At 41.1% G+C, this 17,843-nt stretch overlaps 1 protein-coding gene and 1 long non-coding RNA gene across 20 annotated transcripts in view; one reads left to right on the top strand and one right to left on the bottom strand.

Moving 5' to 3' along the window:
- Positions 1-670: 670 nt before the first annotated feature.
- LOC117236927 lies at positions 671-1,374 on the bottom strand. Its single transcript, XR_004493922.1, has 2 exons — positions 1,233-1,374; positions 671-1,139 (listed from the first exon to the last, which is right to left on the bottom strand). It is a non-coding gene; the product is annotated as an uncharacterized LOC117236927 (long non-coding RNA).
- Positions 1,375-1,511: 137 nt separating this feature from the next.
- LOC117236924 (homeodomain-interacting protein kinase 2) overlaps positions 1,512-17,843 on the top strand; it is a 34,524-nt gene continuing 18,192 nt past the window's right edge. For 10 of the 19 annotated variants that reach the window (XM_033500342.1, XM_033500351.1, XM_033500341.1 and 7 more), the window contains exons 1-9: positions 1,653-1,787; positions 12,849-12,943; positions 13,539-13,886; positions 15,705-16,034; positions 16,127-16,219; positions 16,293-16,511; positions 16,603-16,975; positions 17,054-17,271; positions 17,382-17,705. In XM_033500342.1, the coding sequence (XP_033356233.1) occupies positions 12,890-12,943; positions 13,539-13,886; positions 15,705-16,034; positions 16,127-16,219; positions 16,293-16,511; positions 16,603-16,975; positions 17,054-17,271; positions 17,382-17,705 (1,959 nt within the window). In that variant the 5' untranslated portion in view covers positions 1,653-1,787; positions 12,849-12,889. Of the gene's footprint in view, positions 1,788-8,569; positions 8,833-12,848; positions 12,944-13,538; positions 13,887-15,704; positions 16,035-16,126; positions 16,220-16,292; positions 16,512-16,602; positions 16,976-17,053; positions 17,272-17,381; positions 17,706-17,843 lie in introns of those variants that run through there. The other 9 variants (XM_033500352.1, XM_033500357.1, XM_033500340.1 and 6 more) reach the window with 5 other exon arrangements.

The following is a 17,843-nucleotide window of genomic DNA, read 5'->3' as shown; positions in this document are numbered from 1 at the left end:
GTTTCAGAAACTACAAAGTTCAAGTCCGATAAAGCGTCCTCGATGGAGTATTGTTTTACTCATCGCATGCGTTCTTGTTCGACATTTTCATGGAAAAACGATTTGCATGAATTTGATGTAAAAACAGGAGACTTTCGACCTTTCGCGCATTGCCGTTCGATTAGATTAACGATTAATCGCGAGGTACGAGCGCGTTCATTTTGTTCGATGGTAGTACGACCGTGAAAGTCCTTAGATCGCTTGGTATTTTACTTGTTTCCGTTTGTTTCACTACGATGATTACAAATAGCTGGTTCGACCACCCGTATACCGTTGTCTTGTCCTTTTTTTTCGTCAGAGACCGGCGTACCGTGGCGCACGGCAAAACAAGAAATCGATGGTGAAAATAATTGCACGAGACGTTTATTTCCATGTAACCCAGCGTTGCAAAATTAACAAACAAAACGAACGTTTCGCGCACGCGTTGCGTACACGCTGATCCTCGATAAGAACGCTCGTTAACGAAAACAAAATTACACAGATCGATCTACATATGTTGAAAGACCATTAGCGACTAGCGTCATTCGCCGACGTCATTGCGATTTCCCTTGAACGCGAACGCTGCGGCGAAGATCGGAACAGCGAAACACGAAACGCGGGGTACGCTTTCAAAAATCAACATGCAAACTGATCGGTTCCAGAAGATTTAATTGAACGAAGGAATTATACACGTCCCTTTTTGATCGAATAAAATTGCAACATTTTCACGTAGCAACGTATCCATATGTCCTGCAGATTCACGCGATAAAGAGGCCTCGATGGTTTCTTAAAGCGACGGTGGCGGTTGGAGTTGGAGCGCGTATACGTCAGAGCGTGGCACATGAGTCATCGAAGAGGAAACGGGGACGGGGCGCTTGATGCGCCCACGATATCGCCGCCCCTGCGCAGAAAGTGAGCGCAAATCGCCGAGGCGTACCGAAGATGGCCGAAGTGTTTCAGTCGTGCGGCAGCCGAGCCCGAGCGATCCCCCGATCGCAGTCGTGCGCGTTGGAACGACAGGTACTACGAGTACGAGTACGGGTACGGGCAGTCAGTAGTGGACTAGCGGCAACGGGAGCAGCAGCAGTAGCGTCTACGACGGCCGTAGCAGTGGTGCAACGCTAACAACAGAACAAAACAGAGAAGAGAGTATGGTAGGTCAAATTGACAGAAGACATCGGTAAACGGGTAAATAACGGGTTCGTCGCGTTTACCCTGTTCTGTCTGGGTGAAAATCCGTCGTGTTGAAAACGAAGGTGCGCGCAAACGCTGGCTGCTCCACGGAATATGTATGTGACGGAGGTGGGCGAGGGCCGTGCGAAAAAGTGGCGAAAACTGTGAGAGAGGTGCAGTGCCTCCACGTCGGTGGCAGTGGCGGTATTGGTAGTAGTGGTGTGGTGGTCGTGGCGGTGGTGGTGGCGGCGGCGGTGTGGTATTGCTGGTGCTACTTCGGTGTATAACGCGTGTATATTGGTGAGACACGCACTTCGGCGGGGCCGTGGTTCTCGCTCTCTCTTCTGTTACGTTTCATTCCCTCCTTCTCTCGAATCCCCCTATTCACCGCGACTATCCTCTCTGTCGCGCTCACGGAGGCCATCGTACCGAAAGCGACCGAGCCAGGCCAGGCACTACGCAAGATGGCTGTGTGTCGCTAACGAGAGCCCGACAAACCAGACGGGGAAAAGATAACCCGGGAATAAACAGAACATGCTGCTACGTGATCGTCGGGCCCGTCCCTGAACAGAGAGACACTGGCCAAGAACCGAGAGGTATGTTTCTCTTTTTCTTCTTTTCTCTCCTACTTCAATTTTGCCGACGATCCGTAACATGTTCTTTCCTTCGCTCTTTCTTTCCGACACGCCGTTAATCTCGTGTGTTTCTATCCCTTGCGTACGAATCAATGAAATGATGCTTTTCTATATTTCTACCGACGATATTTGCGGTTGACAGGTTACCGGAAGATACCGTGACTCGCGTGTCTTACCCGTTCCACTCTCGGTCGAGCGATTCACGTATAGCTTATCATATTGCGAACGCGTATATTCTCACGAACATACGTACGTTCGATAAACTGAAAACGTAAACAAATTAAAGTTTTCCCCCTCGTGAACTTCGGTCAATTGCCGTTCGTTCGTTTCACGAAACTTTTCTGCGAAAACCAGTAGGCTGATCGCGCGATCATATGGTGTAAATTGATCAGGTTAGCGGCGTGACAGTTTAAATTTTTTCTCCGCACCAGGTTTCGTGCGACGTCGACACGACAGCCACCTAGGAGATCGCGAAACGGGAAGCTGAATCGGAAACATCTGTTGCCGAAAGCTTGGAAAGGCGAACATAACCTCAGAATGTCGGTTTGCATGCGTCGTCGTTAGGTAGAAGATATATGTTCGGATCCGTGTTTTTCATTTCCGTCGATTTATGCTTTTATCAATGAAAGCAATCGTCGGTAGGTGTGTGCGTGCGCGTTTCGAGCTTGATAAATAACTTTTTGACGTGGTAACGTTTTGCCTAACTTTTTTAATCGTAACGATCGTCTCGAGCGTGGATCTCGATAATATGTTGCGCAGTGGGATGCAATTTCACGAAACGCGTAGTATTCCTGAAATTGGACGAAATGCCAGCGCAAACGGAGTCGTGCCGACCGAGTGGAAAAGTTTGTGAATTGTAACACGCGAGCGAAGAACATCTGTCGACCAAGCAACTGCGTGCACGTAGGCTGGAAGTCGCGTCGCAGAAGCGTTTACTGGATCGCGATTTCTACGTGTCACCGAGTTGTACGTCGATAGCGTACGTATATATGTATATATATATACATATACGATGTTTCATTACGAACGAAATCCTAGCACTTTTCGTTGCTTCGTTCAACACGCGCGTAAGCTCGCCTGGAAATTCCCCATCCACATAACACACCGTCGGTTGCTTCGTGCCAAAGTTTATAAAGTATCTGGATCATTTACCAACGCGCGACCGTCCTCGTTCCTTTCTCTTTTTTTGTCTTTTTTACGTTAAAACCTACTGTCACAGGCAGTAGCGATATTTTTTATTTCCGCTTAGCTGGGAGACTCTCGTATCGATACCACGTTTCGTTTTGTGAATCGTGCTACGTTGCCGTCGAATGGTTCTTCCCCCGGCTGAAATTATATTTTAGCGACGGATCGAAAACTGCTCGCGATGTCGATCAATATCAACTCTTGCCTCATGAGTTTTCCGTTTTTCTTTTTTTGTAGTATATACGTTAGGATTAATTAATACTTTAACAAGGTATCTACACACGATTTTGTCCATGTTAGTCAAAACGTCTTATGTAGCGTCTTTTCATTTTTTAAGATATGCTGAAATATTTAAACTATATCGGTGTTTTTTATTTTTTAAGTGAGGTTATATAGGATGTTCCGAAATAATGACCAAACACTTTAAACTGAACGAGGCAAAATAAAGATAGCACAATGAATATGATAAAAATTCGAATTTATTCGGTTTCGATATAGTAGATAGAATACTATAACTGAGAAGGGTAGAATTTGTATTCGGTAATCTATGATTTTATAATTTTAAAACAAATTCAGGGTTAAAATTGAACTTTGATACGATTATGAGACTCCTCTTGTTTCACTTCAGAAATGAGTGATTTAGAAGCCACATTGGTCAACTACATAAATCAAGTACGGGAAAATGATGATGTTACGAATGCTGTTCTTCAAATTTGCTATTATTCATGTTACCTTCTCCTGATAGATGACTTTATGGAACTAAATGATTTGTTTCTTGAGAACTGAACATTAATTGTTCACTCGAGTAATGAAATTGAGGAATTAACAGAAAGTGGAGAACACGATCGGTTTAGTTTCTGAGATAGTCGAAAATGTAGCTCGATATTATAAAGAAAGACGTTAATCTTTCGAAATAAGACGAGCCACTAACTACATTTCTCTTTCCATTTCGAAAACGAAATAGCAAGCGAAAGCAATTTCAAGATAGAAAGAAAAATAATCATCGAATCGTTTTCCCGTGGAACTCCGACTGAAAATCCAATTAGTTTCATCCGTATCCCTGTTCCTCGGAGTTCTGCGCGTTCATCCGCAGATCGATTGGTGCTCTATATTGTCGCGTTTGATTATCGTTTTCTAATTATCGACCGCCGTCTGGCAGTCCGTGAGGCAAACGAAGTAATCGGAAGTGGCAACCGGCGGCATAGTGTGCTCGCCCAGCATTTTTTATCTCGTTTCTACGAGATTTCCTCAAACGTGGCCTTCCGAAAGGCCTTTCGGCATTTCGAGGTCCACCTCTCGACACGTACGAGCACCTCCCAGAAGGACATTACCACACTTTACGATTACTACTTCTCTTCGTCGTGCGTGCGTGTATATATCAACGTACGTCGTTCCATTTACTTTTTCCTGTTCCTCTTACAAACCACGTTTCGTTTTTAACACCGCGATAGGCGAATGACAAAGCACGAAACAACGTTTTATGGTAATATATCGTGATACAAGCGGAAAGGACGTGATTCCTCATGTAAAAATAACTTGGAAATGTCGAATTTTTCATACGATGCTTTGTTTTCGAGAAAATGCAGTTTGATAATTTGCTTGATATACATACAAGGTGTATTTCATTGTAATTCATGATAAAAATGGGGTCAGGGAGATTCTGTGACTGAAAACGAAACTAAAATGAAGGATAAAGAATTTGCTTTTAAGGAAATCAAGTTTGAAAACTTGTCAGGTTAGATATGTGAATCTGCCTGATTCACCCAGCTAGACAGGAGTGAACAATAGACTGGACACTACTGTAGACGCAAAAACAAGTTGAGAACCTGAAGCAAGGATTTTGCATTCGGAGTTTTTTTACGAGAGAATCGAAATTTTGTCCAAACTGCGTTTATCAGATTAATTCCCGACTAAACGTGAACAGTTTTTTGAAGAAAAACTTATTTTAGCTTATTTTCATATACAAAATAATTTTGTTGTGATTGTTTTTCCATATTCGGTCGAGAATTAGTTAAACTCACATCTACCAAAATATCCAGGGTTCATAACAAAAATGACCTTTGTCCATGTTTGACTCATTCCTCATTTTTCCTCAATACATTTAAATCACGATTTCGCAATCACCTTGTATATTAGGAACGGTAAGGCACATACATCAACTATGCTCAACGATAGTTATTGTTTCTAAAGACATTATAATGAAATATTGTATAATTACACGAAATTGTACGGCGATGAGGAAGTTTGATCGAAAATGGTTGTTTCGTGATTTCAAGGCGATCACGAGCAAGTTTGTGGAGTAAACCGAATATCGATCGATACATTAAACGAACTTGCTATAGCGCTCTGGGACATTTGTTGATCTTTGGGTAACCTTAAATGAGGAATACGTTCGATATCGCGCGATAAAAGCAAGATAGGTGGCCAAGCTCACCCTTAAAATCTTCGAATACTCATTTCTTATACAGTGGTGTGTGAGAGTTTTCGGATAGATTTCCCACTTTATACTTCAAAAACGATACTTTAAAGAATTTGAAATCGTGATTGGCAAGACGGAGTTTATGAAATTCCAACGATTTTTATTTTTATTTTTAAATACAGTGACCAATATAATACTTATAAAAAATTTGTTTAATTATCCTTCATTTAAACACGAGAGTGCTACGTTAAATTTCTGCCTGTCTTTCAAATAATAAATTCTACAAAATTGAAGTTAAAATATCTTTTAAAATACTAAATTTTCGACCTTGTTATTGTTATTTGTTATTGTTGTTGTTGTCTTAATACCTTTCTATGTAGAATGAGTAAACGATTTGGTTTACGATAAGAAATGTTCTCGTTTCAAGAAATAATATAACTGCGAAATGCATATACATCATTACACTTGCGAAGAAAAATCATCGGGAAATATTCGTAGTTTTCCTTGCAACTATTCATCTTTTTTCTGTAACATTTTCTTTTAACTTTATCCGAGAAAGAGATAAGACGCTCCAGTTTCGTAAATCATCTTGCATAATTGTGTAACGATATTTATTTGTTGCATTGCTTTCTTTCACTCGCCATATCCTTATATCAAATACCTCTTAAAAGATTCTTTTAGATATCGCTATGTTAGAATATACTTAAAGCGAAAAATTCATTTGACAGTGAACTTTTGCAAAATAATCGCAAGATAATCTTCGTCGAAATTCCTACTCTAAATGATATACAAACTTTTAATTTTACAATTATATTCTTAATCGTAAGAGATGTTTCAATGCCTTTTTTTTTTTTTTTTAAGAAAATGGATCTTTCTTTCGTATCATATTTGTATTCTACAAAGAAATTTCGTATTTTTTTTTTTTTTTTTTTTTTTGATGAAATAAAACCCTCTCTATTCGCTTATATCGTTCAACGGAATTTTCCATGCTTCATGGCCTTCCGTTTAAGGACTAAGCTTGGTCTGAATACCCCTATCTTCTGGTGAAAGCTCGGGTATCCTTTTGCTCGTACCGCTCGAACGCGAGACTCGTCGCTTACTTGGTAGATCTGGTTATTTCGTCGGTCGTAAACCACGATTCCACTCGAAACCATCTCTGACACGCTTCCAATTCGATTTAATTTAGCGTAGGTTTTTGCAAACACAAATAGAACGCGACACACAAGACTCATCAAACGTCTGTTACACTGTTTGATCGATAGAAACACTGTGGAATCTTGTTACAGTGTTCCTTGGAACGAATGGGATAAAGATGCTCCTCCAATCGACGATACTGTTCTTCGACTTTTATTCTCATGCGTTTCGTGCTGAAAAATCGTTCGTTTCTCCGATATGAAATAGGATCAACATTTTTAAGGAAGTTATAGTAAAGGAATGTTAAGATTCAAAATTCGTTATAAATTAATTCTGTATCGGAACTATCTCTTCATCTGATTTGAGGATTAAATATTTTGTATCATCCTGTTGGACATTTGGAAAACATTAGTATCATTATTTACACAGACTAATAGTAACGATAGTAGTTAATATTCTCTTCGTGTTTTACAAAACATTGCGGATCTATGGCTTATTTTCAAAGTATCTTCAAATTTATCAGACTATTCCCTTCGTCAATTCTTTCATACTTGAAATACATACTCTTTTTATTCGAGAGCGACGTAAAAATCAGAAAAACAAGAATAGACTTATCTATTTCTTCCGCATCGGTCTGCAAATGAAATCCGAGCAAAATTCCTAAGAAATTTTGTTATCCGATTATCTTGGACATAGAATTAAAATAATATTTCTAAGGGATTTCCCCTTAAGATAAATCCCTTAATGTTTATTATCTTCCCCTTCCGAACTTTCTTCGGCACGAAACCAAACTGGAATTTCTAATGAATCATCGTTTTGAATTTCCACATTGTATTCGGGATACTTGGTTGTAGTTTGTTGATGAAACAAATGCTCCTTTAGAAGGTTGTTGGGTAGTTCAATAGAAATTCGTAAATACTTCTAAATTGCGTTTAAGAGCCGATGTTGGTCGTAAAATTTTGCCACTCACATCGCTAGCAGAAAATTCGAATATGAACGAGTTGGTCTTCGATGTGACGCATAGCAAGGAATGTTGCAGACAAATAGCGTCTCGATTTACACACGTAAATATCATAGGACACGTGTTGCGGAAGGATACACGTTTCGGACGAGAGATATAAGTCTAAAAGGGTGTAAACGTGACATAGAACAGTTTAATCGGGAAATTCCATTGTCGAAGGAACCGTTATCTTGCGTACGGCTGGTCGGCGTGGAAAGCGTGGAATTTTACAAGGGAAGAAGAGGCGTATAATGTGTTTATTGTGTAGTAATCTTAACAATCGACTGACGAAGTTTCTACGATATGGTGAAAAACGGTACCCGCTTAATCGGCTCAAATGGCTTCTTACATAATATTGAGCAGCGATTTGTTGTTTTCCCGACGTGCGTCGTTGATTCACGTAAGAATTTTTAAATTCCAAATAGCTAATTTTATTTTATTACTTAATTCCTTACCAAGGTTATCCCTTTATTTGCTTGCGGTGTTAAATATGTATTTTTGTATTCTACTGAACATTTCAAACACGATCATTCCATATTGCCTACAAAATTTTATAGTTTTACTACTAATTTTTATGAGACAATGTTATGTGTTCGGACAAATCGTTTTCTTTTCAATTGAGGACTATAATACCAATTTTAAAGCTCAATTGATTTTCAAAAAATGTCGTGTCACCAAAATCGTTCTTTTATTTTCTTCACTCTCTTCAAAATATCGAAGGTACTAAAATATTCCTTGTCTTAATAGCTTGTTTTTCAATCGTCGTATTAAAATGTTTCTGCTTGATCAAAACTGACGTTAATATTAGATAATCAACAGATATGTAGTTATCATGTTTTCTTCCTGTGATGTTCAGTTGTATATATTAGCCACCAAGTGACATTGAAATAAAAATTCAACGACGATACAGCATCTCACATTTTTCCTGTGTGCTCTTCAATTATATAATTGCATGCTTCGTTATGATAATACCCACTTACCATTATTGATTTATATCCGAATCAGAGTGTTTGGAAAACGCGAATATCTCTCATCTAAGATACAAGAAAATGAGGAGACAGATTCAAGACTTTCGTTGGAAATTGCTTTCGAGCGAAGGATAACGAGTTACGAAACGTTGTCGAGGACGAAATTGCATAGAGGAATAAATTGTGATGATTCTTCTCGAGGAAACAGATCGAAAACGTAAAAAAGAAAATGAAGAGTTTGCAGCAGTAAGGAAGCAGCTCCCATATATAAATTGAACTGACTGCGAGAGAAAGAAAGATGTAAGTTCCATATCCAAAAATACTTTACTTTATTATTGCAAACATTAATCGTCTATGAATTTGTAACACGTTTGGAAAAGTGATTTGATGTTGAGTTGGTTTTCGTTGGTTTGTTCGCAACATTGGAGAAAGCACTTACTGCAACAACCTCTTCAAATATGTTCTCTTCGAAACATTCGTTTCAGTGAAAATTGAAGCTTGCTTTAATAACAATTTGGTAATAATTGCAGCAATCCTTTCGAAACGACTCGTACTCCATGTACACGACCATGTACATACTCGTGGATTACTTGCAAACATGACCTTACCACTATCCTATTCCAACGATTGTTAGCAGCGGCGTGAAAACTTGCTAGAGTAGAAACGAAGAGTCTAACGCATGATCATCCAATTTGTCGGCGAACTTTTGTGCGCGCGATTGCAGGTTATAAATACAAGACGTAACAGCAGACGTTTATGATCGCGATACTAGACGGTTAATTTACGACAACGGACGGGCTCGAACTGTTCGCTGTCTCTTTCGAGGAGAAGCAACGCGAGTTTGCGAGCGCGTACTTCTTAATCGGACAGTGTTTCAACTCGATACAATTTGGTATACGGCCCAGTAAGATTCGATTTATTGTCGCGTGTCTGTATCTCGAAGTACGACTCTGCAGCGAAAAGTAGAAACTTGTGTTATCCAAGTTGTTTCGAGTCATTTTCCTTGCGTTATCAATCGTCTAAGCGACGAATACCGCGATTCATCGACGACAACAATCCGTTATCTAAAGCAAGAAAGTAGTGAAACGACGTACGTACGTCTGGTGTATGGCGTTTTCGATCGTTTCCTTGCATTCGTCGCAGCTTCGAAAATATCCTCTGGAACGGTCGTTATTCTCGCGTCAGATACAAAGAATTGGTCAATTGATAGCCGATGGAATCGATGCCTCGACGCGTTTCTAACTTGCTCGCGTCAAACGTGTCTCGCATTCTCCTTGCATTCTCCTTGCATCCGCGCTGAAAATGAGTTGACTTTTATCTTTCCCGTTCGGGAAGTTACAATATCTTCGTGATTCATCTGGACGGTTCATTGTTCGATCGGTGGTGACTCCATGCCGCGGCAAAAGTTTCTACGAAAGCTAGGTCAGTTTCGGGTCTTTTCGGGTTTCCCGTTTATCTAGCGATCAGCTTGAGTCACCACGATGACTGTATACCGTAGTCTAGACGTTGCGCGCGATTATTCGTAGCCTTTTGCAAGGGTAGCGTCGTAGACTGCGGCTTGGAACGCGCGAGTACCATCGCAAGCAAGCGCAAACTCGGCAAAGTCGGACTTTCGTTTCGTTGGTTCGCGCAACTTGCACGGATAGACAAGAGAGCGAGCGAGAGAGAGAGAGAGAGAGAGAAAGTGACTCATCGCCAGTCGCCAGTCTATATCGCGATAGAAACAATAGCTGTCCACGTTTGGAGAGTCACGGCTGTGCCATGAGAGTGAATTGTTTCACAAATCTGAACCACTCGTCGGTCACGAAAAATCGCGATAGATTAGGTACGCTAATCGCGTTGTTTGCTGGTCGGCGCCTACTCGCTTTTTTCCGTTATTGTGTGCCGTCGCTTCGAAACGATTATACGCGAGTCGTTCGTAGATAAGTCGGGAGAGATCAACGACGACGCTCGACAACGCGACTTTGCAATGCAAAGATCGTCCGTTGTGTTCGATGTATCATGTTTATCACGATGTCACGAGCCAACACTATTGCTTTTTATTTATTCTTTCTTCGTTCTTTTTAATTGATGGCTACGTAATTGTCTGAAAAGTTGGATCCGTTGCTGAACTTTGCAATAACCAATCGACATGATAATATATAAAAGTCGACTGATCACGAATAGTAAGCTGAAACTCCTTCGATCCGCTATCTGCTACGTTCAGCTATTACGTAAAGTTGCTACTCTTATTACGACGTACTTCGGATAGCGCTTCGTTCTTCAAACACCACTAGTCAAGGAGGACGTCTATTCACATTTTTCTTCGTTTTCACCAGCCCTGTTTTTCGTCTGATCCAAGGCATGCTACCGAAATTCGTCGTCGAGCCAACAACCGGCTTTTTTCACCTTCTCGCCAACCGGCCATCCGCTGGAATTATACTACGACCCACATTTACGATCGTTCTTTTCTTCCTTCTCTTACCTGGCGTGACGAGGTACCGTGAGACGAAACTTTCTAGCCCTGCTACTTACTCTTCTCCACTGATTTCATCTTATAAACTTGACGATCGTCGAGAAGAGCGTGCAGGGAGAGAATAGTTTGGCACAAAGACGACGCGACGGTGACGAGGCGATTCGCGTTCAAACTTAGCTCACGACCAACGAGTCGCGAATTCGTAGTAGCTTTCGAGTAGTTTTGTACATAGCTTCTAATTAATTTTTAGCCAAGCGCCGCGAGAGACGCGATATATTGAGAAGATTTCAACGAAGAATAGATTCGTGATCTATTGATACCACACGTAATCTGTTGACGCGCTAGCCTTTCAATATCCAAAATTATCAATCCTATTCTTTATCAGTTTCTCGATTTCATTATCCAGCCACACTATTAACGTTCAATTCTCAGAAATCAAGTGATCTACTCTCATAAATTCATTAGTCGTAAAAATGACATAAACGATAGAAGCGATTCTGCGGAGATATCTGAATGAAAACTTTAAACGTCTCTATTCAATGTTAAGATCTTAGAACAGCTGGAACATGTGTTTGGCCATATTCTAAATGTTTATGTAGATTCTACGAAGTGTCAGATATTTATTAGAGACGGTAATGGATTTTTTAAGTCACGCCGGTATATTGTTTATTTCAGTTTAATTTTAGCAGAACATTTGGTCCTGGTTATTAGACACAATTATGAAGAGTTAATAGTAGATAAACTTTAGTAGAGAAAACTCACCCACAACTTTGACAATACAACGAAAATCACAACTTTTTGATCGAATTACACCAGGGTCTCCCTGCAAAATAATTTACCAGCTAATAATATTAGTAATTTGACAAGTTACAAGTTGTAGACTTCTCTTTTGCAACTCTACTTTACGTATCTCAATCGGATAACTAATCATTTGTATAATTCAGTTGCAAAATCTAATTCCTTTTAGTAATTTGTTATTGTTGCATAAGCGAATTTATTGTAACTTACGATTTGTAAAATTTCGCTAATATTAATCGGCTGGAGTAGAAAATCCCAGGTGCCCAAGTACTTCTGGACTACAGTGCACAATATACAATACGATTCGCGATATCGCGTTGTCTTTGGTGCACCAATTAAACAGAACTCTCTCTCTCACCGAGTAACGAGACAGTTAACATAAACGTAACTGTACTTGGTGGTACCGTAGATCGTTCATAATACGGAGCAACACTATTTCTGACAAGTAGCACTATAATTAGAGCACGTCGTGCACGCGGATGAAGAGGGATAGCCGGAAGAGGGAAAGAGAAAGAAAAGATCGTGGACATGTGTTAACGCGTGTGGAGGTGCCGCGGGGGCGAGAACCGAATCGGAGCTAACGAAAGTTTCCAAAACATTCGTCACGTGCCGATCGATCCGGGACGCGGTCGACCGAGCCACGGTATTTCTTTGTCATGTTTCGTTTTCCTTTTCCACACCGGGATACACCTACGTATTATGCTACTGTCGAGTTTTACTTTGCGACGTGTAACGTCGATTCTCGCTCGTGCACTCGCGAAGCTTTCTTTCGCGATCGATAAGAGGAAAGAAAGGCACAAGCGTTATCTTATCTAAAGCTTAATTTCATAAGTGCTAGTTTACCGGCGCTAGAAACGAGCGCTCCAGAAATCGATCGCATTATATTCTGTATTTCCTGGAAGTATACCCGGGATTTTCTGGAAATTATGGGAAACTTGATTTCTATAGCTGGATCTGGTGAAACAGATGCGATTTTCGCGTAGGGAAATTTCACGATTAATAACGGAGTATGTAGAAGCGTTAGCTCGAGAGAGACCAACCCAATATGTTTGCCCTGTTGCAGCTACTCGGAGTGTCAACGCGCAGAAACCTGATATTCGGTAGATGCCTTTTGAGAGCCGCTGGCCCGAATCAGCGTGGAACCATACAAAGGCACATGTACGTGAAGGAGATTCTAAAATATTCATAGTCGTCGTGGTCGGCTGTTAGTTGCGTACGTTTTTATATATCGCGCGTCGCCTCGTCGCAATGGCGAGCTGTGGGCTCCTCTCTCGGTTCGCCTAAATCAGAACGACGCACGATGGGTCCCCTCTTTTCTCTGGCTCGATCTCCCACTGCTCGCAACAACATGCCTCGGAATAAAATCCATCCACGAATATACGGAAACTCTTGCCGTTCTGTATCCTCTTCTATTCTCTATCCTCCATTTGCCGTAGTTTTGTTCACTTAACTTTGTTCATTTTCGTTTTATTTTTAGTTTTGCTGACGCTTTTCCGTTATTTATCATTTGCTGTCGAATCGGAAACAGCGGTATATCGCTTGTTAGCTGACTTATTGTACGATTAGAGAGACACAATTGTAGATCGTAGAAACGAGTCATCTCGCTCGATCAAACTGGCGATCAGAACCGCTCTCTGTCAGCATTTTTCCGATTCGAGAAACGTTCCAACATTCGAACGCCCGATAACGTCTTTACCTCGCGAAGAACGATCGTGTGAAATAGTAACGATCGTGTTTCCCTTTATAATTACAGGGAATGTGTGACATGTTCATCCAAACACAGCAGACGAGTAGCGTCAACGGCAGCAGCAGCAGCAGCAGCAGCAGCAGTAACAACACCGTTCACCACCACAGCAAGAAACGCAAGTTGGAGTACAACGTGAGTCAGCCGGTGATCCAACACGCATTGGTTCAATCGACCGGCGACTACCAATTAGACAATACCGGTCTGCAACAACGGTACTCCGTGAACGGTGCTAATACCGCATTTAGCTCGCTGCACAACAATAATGCGCTGCAGAAGAGTAGCCCGAACCAACAGACCCTGGTACGAGCCTCGACGATCAAGCTCTTAGACACGTACCAACGCTGTGGCCAGAAGGTTGGTGCCACTTCCTCCGATTTTCTCTTACCGATAATTCTCTTCTGACCCGCGTGATCGCGTCGAGGAAAGTCGACTTATCCTCGTCTCGATCCTTCTTTCTCTTGGTCTCGTTTCCATTATCGTAGAAGACGAACGTTGGTCGTACGTTCGTAAACGCTTAGATCACAAATTTACAATCGAGAATAATGTATCTTTAAGCGAATTCTTGCTGTTTAAACTCTATATCTATCGAATCCGTCGCTTCTTTTCCTATATTTTATTCTTCCTTGCTATTGATACGCTCGATGAGACGCCGCTTACCGCTTGAAATCGCTATAAATAAGTATTAACGGTGAAGCCATTCTCCTCACCTAAAAACAAGCCCGAAGAAGACTTTCTTCCACGGTTTTGTAACGCGCAATCGTGCGATGGGACGTGTCCCGATAGGAAACAGAGTCCTTATGCGTGTTATTTATGAATGTTATCGTGAAATAAAATAGCCTCGGTTTTATTTCAAGCGTTTGTTACATCGTTCAAGGGGCATGCGACATCCTGAATTCCTAGGGACGTATCCTTCCAGGTGTTTCTCGTTCTCTTCACATCGTGTCCTGTGTCGTTCAGCTTGGTTCGAAGCAGCGATTTCTACTACCAGCTAGCGACAGAGTTGATCCGTTCTTTATCCGTGTATATACTTTATTTCGTCATCCAGTTGGTTTTGTCTGATAAGAAAACTTGCGTCTACCAGCGGTATTTTTCTCTGCTTATTTTTCACCATGCTGGTTTCCGCAATCGTTCATGATACAACTCGTTACGATCGCTAAAAATAGTGGCGCGTTCTTTCCTTTCGCGAGCGAACGGTCATCGTGCTCGCCATTTTTTCTCCATGACCGTTCGAAAATCGACTTTGTCATCTGGCCACGTTGGCTGTTTCGCAGAAGTAAGTAGTGGTTTTCGACGACAGCGATTCGTCAAGTCGTTTGGCAAAAGAATAAAAAAGGAACCAAGAGTTTTACTGAAAGAGAGAGAAAGAAAGAAAGAAAGAGAGAGAGAGAGAGAGAGAACGTAGTATCCACAGAATGATAATCGTCGGCGTTCGACAGCTACGGATTAATATCGTCTAATACCTGTCATGAGCCAACTTTCACAAAGGTAGCTTCGTTCCGCACGGACATACAGAGCCGTAAACAATTTTTGTCTTTGCGTATCTATCGTATTAAATGCTTCGTAAATCGATACGATGTTATTCTGACGGATAATTAGGGGTATAATTGATTTTCGTTGATCCTTTGATCGCGAAAATATTGTAAGCAAGTACAGATGTACGAGCGTTTCTCAGAAATTTTTCCATGTGGCGTAGTTAGATATCGATTGCCGTCAAGGCTTTCATTTCATATTTCATGACCGGCCATCGTGATGTATTTCCGCTATAGTGTTCGAAGTTTCTTAATGCTTGCTAAATCTCAATGTCGAAGATCATCATCGAAACGACGTAAATCGATGTGTATGCAAAAAACCATTACGTAGAACATTAACAACTAAATTTTTCTTCATATTCTACTGACTACACATCCCGTACGCGTTTGAAACTAATTTTTAACAACGTGCGAATGTCTGTGTGTATGTGTGTATTTATTTAACAGACAAGAGTCATGTTATTCATGTTACATCAATTCTTACGGATTGTGTTTTGGATTTGTGTTGCCTCGGCTTGGATTCATCAAAGTTTCGTCTTGCGTGTGTTCGTCGTTATCGTCCCTACCCAATTAAAGCTATCAAAAACTATCTACGATCTCTTAATACCCAAAAATTTTTGTATAAGGTATATTCCTCCTACAGAGAAAAACCTGGTCGAGGGAGGGTAATGGTGACGGCCTGGCAGTCCACTCCGCCAACGCGACGAACGCAGTGGGTAGTACTGTAGTGTCGCAACATCATAATCAACAGCAACAGCAGCTGCAACAACAACAGCAGCAGCAACAACAACAACAACACAAGCAGACAGGAATGACGGCACATAGCAAACAAGTAACCAACGCTGCCAATGGAGGCGGTGGCAGCAACCCCCAAGGGGATGGAGATTACCAGTTGGTACAGCACGAGGTTCTCTATTCTATGACTAATCAATATGAAGTCCTCGAGTTTTTGGGCAGAGGTACTTTTGGACAGGTAAAAGTATCTTTTTACTCTTCTGTATAAACTGTGCTATTTCTATCTGCTCATAGAAACTAAACGACATTTCGTGTTTGTTTTGTCCCTAGGTCGTAAAATGCTGGAAAAAGGGAACCAATGAAATAGTTGCCATCAAAATTTTGAAGAACCATCCATCTTATGCGCGCCAAGGGCAGATTGAGGTGAGTTAGGATATGAATGATTGGTCAGTTTTATTCTTAAGTCATGACTAAATGCAATTTTTATCCTGAATAGGTCTCCATCCTGTCTCGACTCAGTCAGGAAAATGCGGATGAGTTCAACTTTGTGCGCGCTTATGAGTGCTTTCAGCACAAATCCCATACCTGCTTGGTCTTTGAGATGTTAGAACAGAATCTGTATGATTTCCTGAAACAGAATAAATTTTCACCCCTACCCCTCAAATATATCAGACCGATTCTTCAACAAGTACTCACCGCTCTTTTGAAACTTAAGGTAAACTGCGTTTATGTAATTACATGCTGGAACAATTTCGTGTTAATTTTTTTATGGATTACCGAATAACCTTATGAATATATCTTTTTAGCAATTGGGGTTAATTCACGCAGACCTTAAGCCTGAAAACATTATGTTGGTGGATCCAGTTCGTCAGCCTTATCGTGTAAAAGTTATTGATTTTGGGTCAGCTTCCCATGTATCTAAAGCTGTCTGCAACACGTATTTACAATCGCGATACTACCGTGCACCTGAAATTATACTTGGACTTCCATATTGTGAAGCAATAGATATGTGGTCGCTCGGCTGTGTGGTTGCCGAATTGTTTTTAGGATGGCCTCTATACCCTGGTAGTTCAGAATACGATCAGATTCGATACATAAGTCAGACGCAAGGCCTACCAACGGAACACATGTTAAACAATGCCAGCAAAACAACAAAATTCTTTTACAGAGACATGGACAGTAAGTATCGTACTTCATAACCATCACGAAATTGATATTCTTGTCGAACAGGTACAGATAACGTTAATTGAATTGCAGGTACATATCCATTTTGGCGATTAAAAACACCGGAAGAGCATGAGGCTGAAACTGGTATTAAATCAAAGGAAGCGAGGAAGTATATTTTTAACTGTCTAGATGATATTGGTCAAGTTAATGTCCCGACTGATTTGGAGGGTGGTCAACTTTTGGCAGAAAAAGCAGATAGAAGAGAGTTCATTGACCTCTTGAAGAGGATGCTCACAATGGACCAGGTAGTAATATCTAGTTCATGCTTTGATTCCATGCAGCGATCGGAAGACAATGGCTAATTTCTAGAATAGGCGAGAGTCATTCCTTATCTATCGTGTATCCTTATTATTTGTAGGAGCGCCGCATAACACCTGGGGAGGCTCTGAACCATGCCTTTGTTACGCTGGCCCATTTAGTCGATTATGCACATTGTAACAATGTTAAGGCTTCCGTCCAAATGATGGAGGTTTGCCGACGAGCTGGCGACTTCACTGCAAGTCCAGCACATCATCAAGCTCCTCCAGCACCTCAACCACCACCACCAACATCATTGGTAGCTAATTTCGTGCCGACGACAAATGGTAGTGCCGTAACTTTCACCTTCAACAACCAGTTGACCAATCAAGTACAGCGATTGGTTAGGGAACATCGGACTGCGCAAACAGGATATGATAATCTGGTTTGTTCATAATTTTTCTCGGTACCCTTAATCGACGCAATGTTTAATATCGTGTTATTTGAAAATTCAGTTTTGATCTTTCGCTTTCGCATTTTAGTTTTATTGTTTGTTGTTTATGTTCCTTCATATTATATATTT

Source organism: Bombus vosnesenskii, unplaced genomic scaffold (assembly GCF_011952255.1).
Source record: "Bombus vosnesenskii isolate JDL3184/JDL3185 unplaced genomic scaffold, Bvos_JDL3184-5_v1.1 scf7180000013352, whole genome shotgun sequence".
In the NCBI taxonomy this organism is placed as follows: Eukaryota; Metazoa; Arthropoda; class Insecta; order Hymenoptera; family Apidae; genus Bombus; species Bombus vosnesenskii.
Note: the sequence above shows the minus strand (reverse complement) of the source record. Positions and strands in the feature narration are given on the sequence as shown.